Genomic DNA, 6,285 nt, shown 5'->3' on the forward strand with positions numbered 1-6,285 from the left:
TCCTCACCTGTAAATCTTAGCACGCCTCACAGTGGGTTCATGAGGATTGAATGAGACAAGTACATCAAGGCCTAACATGGTGCTAGGTATAGAGAAAGCATAAGAAACCGTCGCCAATTACGCTGGTTTGCATAAATTACAGACGGAAGGTGTCAAAGGACTATCCCACGTCAGCCTGGCCTTCATTTCTATGCCATTTACCTCCCCGTAACCACCCCAAAAATGCCACATCTAATAAGAAAGCGGTCATTGAGACTTTAGTATTTCACCCAGCAAAAATCTCTTCCATAAAGGATTTCCAAAATCTTAGAAAGGATGTTGTAACAAAAGATTTCAGGGGCGCCTGGGTGGCGCAGTCGGTTAAGCGTCCGACTTCAGCCAGGTCACGATCTCGCGGTCCGTGAGTTCGAGCCCCGCGTCAGGCTCTGGGCTGATGGCTCGGAGCCTGGAGCCTGTTTCCGATTCTGTGTCTCTCTCTCTCTCTGCCCCTCCCCCGTTCATGCTCTGTCTCTCTGTCCCAAAAATAAATAAATAAAAAAAAAGTTGAAAAAAAAAATTAAAAAAAAAAAGATTTCAGAAGACCAACAGTAACACTCCCAAGTAAACTGCCAAAATGTGCTACGGGATTGCCATTAAATAAATAAATACACAAAGCAAAACAAAAAACTGCCAAGGAAGCGCGCCAGACACAACTGGTCCAACCATTCGGATTCCCAACCCAATCTGATGCTGGGCCCAGAATCACAAAATTTGGCCAATCTGCTCATCTAACACCCAAAGTCCTTCACCTGACGGCAATGTCAAATTTGGCTTCCTGAAGGTGACCCGATTTAAACCAGTAAATAGGAATAATAACTCACTGAGGAACCTCAGCCGGAAAGACACAAAAAATAAACAGTACGTGCATTCACACAAAGTCCACATTTAATCCCTTCCGTTCTACAAGCTGGAGAGACCTAGGAGCAAGGTCCTCCGTCTTGGCATCCACTGCTTCAGCAGCAGCACCTACAGCTAAAGAAGCTTTCTGAGAGGGGACACAAGACCTGGGTGCCCTCCAAACACACAGTGCTCTCCCATCAACTTCCAACGAAAAACACAAACTTACTTCTAAGAAATGTGCCAGGTAGGGACACCTATTTTGCTAAGAGGTGCACAAGACAACTGTGTGGCAATCAAAACCTCCTCCTGTGTGATGTCGGGCAGCACATCGAGTGCCCGAACTGAGGTACACCCATATTTAATACGCCTGGAAAAAACAGCCTCAGCCAGTCTGCTTTCGGAGCCTGTGAAGATCGGTCATCTGTTTCCTTACCCAGGCTAACTCAGAGAGACCAAACAAACTGTGCAAATGCCACAATTTGTTAATATTCTACGAAGGCATTCCCTGATTTTCCAAAGGGTAACCTGACAGTGCAAAATCTCCCATAAAAAGCAAATACCGTGGAAATGGGAAGTCATCAAAACAGCCCTGCCTTATTTTCTCACTGGCGGGGGAAGCTGGAAAAACACAACAGATGTGAGTTGCCTTTTGTAATACAACGTGCGGGGGGTGGGGGGGGGGGGTGGGGGGCATGGAATCTCAGTAGTTTTAGCGACACAGCCATCACTCAATAAAATGTCTTCGTCACCTCGTGCTGCTCCCCATACAGCCCCAGACATCCCTCTAGCAACATGCAGGAATGAACCCAGTCATACATATACACACAAACCCCAATGCTGTTTGTATTTCATCCTTCACTCTCACACTGGACACCAGTTAAGAAGATCTGTGTTAACTCAAGCGGCAAGATGCACTCTAGGCAGAAGGGGACACTGCATGTACATGTAAAGAAAGATTAAACAGGGATGTACACAGCATTCCTTGATCCCGTTAAATTTCCCAAAACACTCTTAATAGTAATACATTTTTTTCAGGGAGCTTTGAAAATCGTGTAAAAAAGAGAGAGAGACCAAAGATGAAATGCAGCGGTCTTCCCCCACAATACCTCAAAAGCCCTTTGTTTAGGAATGTCTGTATCTCAGCACCTTCCTAAAAGCTCGCTGCCTGCCATCTACTGCTGCTCATTAAATGGAGAAGTGGAGGGTGAAAGGGGAAGCTGTGGCAGAGGAGCCTGCCGGGGAGATGGAGCACCCCCTGGGTAAAAAAAAACAATGGTCCTTTCACCCATCCCCAGGTGACTGCTCCAAAAAAGGAAATTATTTTACCCGAGCACAGCATGGCAAAATAATCGAAAACGTAAATCACACATGATTTGCATTGCGATCATTCTTTGATAAAATACACACCACAGCAAGCTTTACCTAGCTGTTAAGGAAAAAAAAAAAAAAAAAAAAAAAAGCCATACCCCCAAACACCCTCCCCACCCCAAGATAACTATTCTATTACACAGTTACAAAGCACGCGCGCGCACACACACACACCCCATACCAGAAAGCTGGTGAGAGAGAAGCCATAACGTGGGCAGGTCTAGATAATAGCCTTCCGTGAACCCCACCCCCAACCCCGGAGAAAGAGGGGACCTCAGAAAAGAAAGGAGAGGAAGAAAGAGAAAGCCAGAAATCCTCGGGTTTCCAGGCATCAACTTTTCATGAAATGAACAACCAGGATAGGAAATACCTCCCTGCTGAGTAATGCTTCATGGGTTGTAAATTCACCTCTCGAAAGGGGAGCCAGACCTGAGCGCGCACCCCGCCAGATGGCAAACCCCTCCTACCTGCTCCATCCAGCCTGCCGGTCACGCCGCGCCAGCGACAGGCCTCCCACCCCCCCCCCCCTTTTTGGCCGCGCAACACACCAATAAGAGCCGAGCGTGGCTGGTCGAGAGAGGGCTCAGCAGCGATTTACCAGGATCGCTTCGAAAAGGAGGAGTGGGAAACTGCGAGGAGTGAGGGTAAAAACAAAGCTCTTTCCAGTCGAACCGGCAGCCTTGGAGGCGTGGCTTATCTGGTTTGCTTTATTAATAAAAGAGATCAATTGAGCTTTTGTCTCTACCCCGGAGGTGCCGGGCTTTAAATCCTTGGGAGGAAAGAAAAAGGGGGGGAAAAAAAATGGCAGGGCTGCAAGCTTCCCCCAAGTTTCCAGTAGCACCTGCCACCACGCCAGCCGTCCTCCCCCACCGAAAAGACCCCGAGATCCACTCTCCTGGTTTCGACTCTGCAAGCCGAAGGGACAGACACACCCAGCTCGAGCGTGTCGCCTACTCCCACCGTGATAAGCACACATTCATCAAGAGCACTTGCTGACTCGATCGCTGGAAAGTTCCAAAGGGGAAACAATTCAGGCTCCTCCGCGGCCCCGGGCTCCCCCGCGCGGCGCGGGCCCCCAGCCGAGACCCAGACGTGACATACATCATGGACTCTCGGGCTGGAGGGGCGAGAGGCGGAAAGTTGCCCAACAGCCCGGGAGACGCTGCTGGGAGAGGAGGGGGAACAGGCGGCCAGAGAGGCGCACGCGTCTTCCTCCCACTCCCAAAGCAGGGAGCAGCGGGGCGAACCCCGGCTCGAAGGGCGTAGCGCCGCTTTATTTACAAACAATGCGCACGGCTAGGGTTTGGGGGCGCAAGCGCCGGGCGGAAGGGCCCGAAGACCACCCCCCCGCCCAAGCCGGGCCCCAACCGCAGAGCACACCCGCCTTTGAGGTTCCGCCGCAGGCGCTGGAGACGCGCACCCGGGGGTCGGCCCGATCCCCACCCCCTGCCGGCGCGGGACAGGAACTCCCCGGGGAGTCCCAGGAGGGAAGGGACACCGCTCACCTCATCTTCCGAAAGTCCGTAGATCTCCTCCCCGAGCCCGGTCGCCATGGAGCCGGCGCCCCGCGAGGGCTCGGAGGCGCTCCCGGGCGGCTGGGCTGCGGCGCGGGCGGCCGGTCTTCTCTCCTCCTCCGCGCCCGGCCTGCGCGCGTCCCGCCGGGGGAGCCGCCGGACGCCGGCAGGTGAGGGAGCCCGAGCGCGCGCTGCGGCCGCCGCCTGCGCCGCTTCTTCCCGGAAGGCTGCGGGGCCGTACGGGCTGGCGGTCCGGAGAGCGCGCCGTGCAGCGGGCGGCGGCGCGGAGCCCGCCGGGCTTTCCCTCCCGGCTCGTCCGCCCGCAGCACTCCGCCCCTCTCGGAGCCTGCTCTCCGATCTCCGGAACCCGGCTCGCCCGCCCCCTCGCTCGCTCCCTGCGGCCCCCGCTCTCTCCGCCCAGTCCTCCGCCTCCTCCCACCCGGCGCCCAGAGGGGACCCTCCCCGCCTCGCCGGGGCGGGCACACGCGCCCCCCAAGCCAATCACAGGCCGGACTTGGGGGCGGGCCGCGGGCTGCGGGGTGGCGGGGCTCTGCCCCCACGCCCACCCCACCCCCCAGGCCTCCAGCGTGGCTCTCCCGGGCTCACCCGGCCGCAGAGCGGGTCAGCCTGGGGCGTGGGTTTGGCCTTCCGAGCTGACCCACCCTCCTCTCTCGCTTGCCCTCTGCTTTGGGGAAGGGGCGACCTGGGCATTTGGGGGGCGGCAGGGGGTGGGGAGGCTGAAGGCATTTTCCCCGGGGGGGGGGGGGGGGGAACTCCACTCAGTTCATTCTTCTTCCCCACGGGCTTTTTACCCAGAGCCCTGAGCTCGCAGTAAATGTTAAAGGAGGAAATATGGATGTTTCTAGACCCCTTTAAATAATCTTGGCCACCCCAGCAAGCCGGACTTGACTACGGTGTCAGTTCCCTGGAGCCGATCCGCCGGGCCTGGCCGCCTGCAGGGGAGAGGCCGCCCCGGTGTGGCCGCGAGTCGCCACTGCCTGTGTCAACCTTACAGAGCACAAAACCAACACAGCGCCAACTCTGGGTACACACCCACCCACTCGAAAACAGACAGCTTGGTTCTTTGAATAAAAGGCAGCTCATTTGTGAGCTGCAACGTGAAATATCAAACTCAAGTTTAAGGTTATCCTCTGCATATGCAAACTATTACGATGTCTTATTAGCCACCGTAAGATTTCTTCCTCACTTCCAAGCTACTGTTTCTTCTACAGCAAGCAGTTCATTTTAATCCTGCAGATTTACAAGAACGCCAGAGACTACTTTAAATAAATGAAAGAAATTCATCACTCGACTTTTTTTCCAGGAAGCCTTTCCTTAAATTTAGATGGTAAGTGCAGTTGGGAGTTAAAAAAAAAAAGAAAAAAGAACAGGCCATTTTCCTTTGAAAAGAAACCTCGGAATGCCTACTTGGGTATTAACTGGGTGCTTTTAGAATTTTTCAAGAAGGAACTCACGTGATCCTAGAGAATCGTTATGCCTGTTCCCAGCTACTTTATTAAAATATCTGCCGTATGCCCTGCTAGATCATTTTCTGATCTAGCAGGAAGAAAATGGACATATCCAACCTCACCTAAACTCTTTGCCTCCCAATGACATTACACTGGCTTAAAACAATGTGCTCTAGGTATAATGGGTCTCAAGGCTTAGCCCCATGGAGTTAATACCTCTCAGAAGACTTCTTGTCCAGGAATCATGGGCCATTAAATCAACAGTACTTAGATACCACAAAAACCCAATTGAGGGGGGAAAAAAATCATCTTTACCGAGGAGCACTTAAGACAGATCTCTTCATTCTTTGTACACAGCCCCAATTCTAACATGCTCTTCACGGAGCCTGAGACTCCTATAGGATTCACTGCTTCTTTACCTCACTAGCCAGGCCTTTGTCAAACTTTGTTACCTTTATAGGCGGCAGGGGACAAGTACTCGATTTTCAAGTTTTCTAATAGAGAATTGAAATTTCTAACAATATTCCTACATTGTTAGGTGTAGTTCAATAGGTGAACTATGTGCATAGTTCCAAGCGTTATCCCTGGGGGAGACCATAATGTATGGGAACTGTAGAGGTGGGTCATATTTCCTCCCTGGTTCCTGCTCCCACACCCCCACCCCAACGGCCTACACCCACCCCCCGGCACTCTTGGGTCATGTCCTTGGCTTTCCCTAAGGAAAGGCTATTAGAAACTACAAGAGGAAACTTGCCATATATGTCATTTATTGTAGGGGTGTTTATAAAACTGTGATTCATAACATCATTCGATGACTCCTGTAAGAACACTCGTAACGTTTCAGATCTGTGAAGAAAAGTTTCCTTGGGGCGCCTGGGTGGCTCAGTCGGTTAAACATCTGACTTCTGCTCAGGTCATGATCTCATGGTTCATGAGTTCAAGCCCCGTGTCGGGCTCTGTGCTGACAGCTCAGAGCCTGGAGCCTGCTTCAGATTCTGTCTCCCTCTCTATCTCTGTCCCTCCTCCGCCTGCACCTGCTCACTTACACGCGTGCT

General features: G+C 52.7%; 1 protein-coding gene across 3 annotated transcripts in view; it reads right to left on the reverse strand.

Moving 5' to 3' along the window:
- Positions 1 to 4,146, reverse strand: part of NEDD4L (NEDD4 like E3 ubiquitin protein ligase) — a 343,799-nt gene extending 339,653 nt beyond the window's left edge. The window contains exon 1 of one of the 3 annotated variants that reach the window (XM_058691969.1): positions 3,753 to 4,146. In XM_058691969.1, coding sequence (XP_058547952.1) covers positions 3,753 to 3,800 — 48 coding nt within the window. In that variant the 5' untranslated portion in view covers positions 3,801 to 4,146. The remainder of the gene's footprint in view (positions 1 to 3,752) is intronic. The other 2 variants (XM_058691970.1, XM_058691971.1) reach the window with 2 other exon arrangements.
- Between the last annotated feature and the right edge of the window lie 2,139 nt (positions 4,147 to 6,285).

The sequence above is a fragment of the Neofelis nebulosa genome, chromosome 11 (assembly GCF_028018385.1).
Source record: "Neofelis nebulosa isolate mNeoNeb1 chromosome 11, mNeoNeb1.pri, whole genome shotgun sequence".
Classification (NCBI taxonomy): Eukaryota; Metazoa; Chordata; class Mammalia; order Carnivora; family Felidae; genus Neofelis; species Neofelis nebulosa.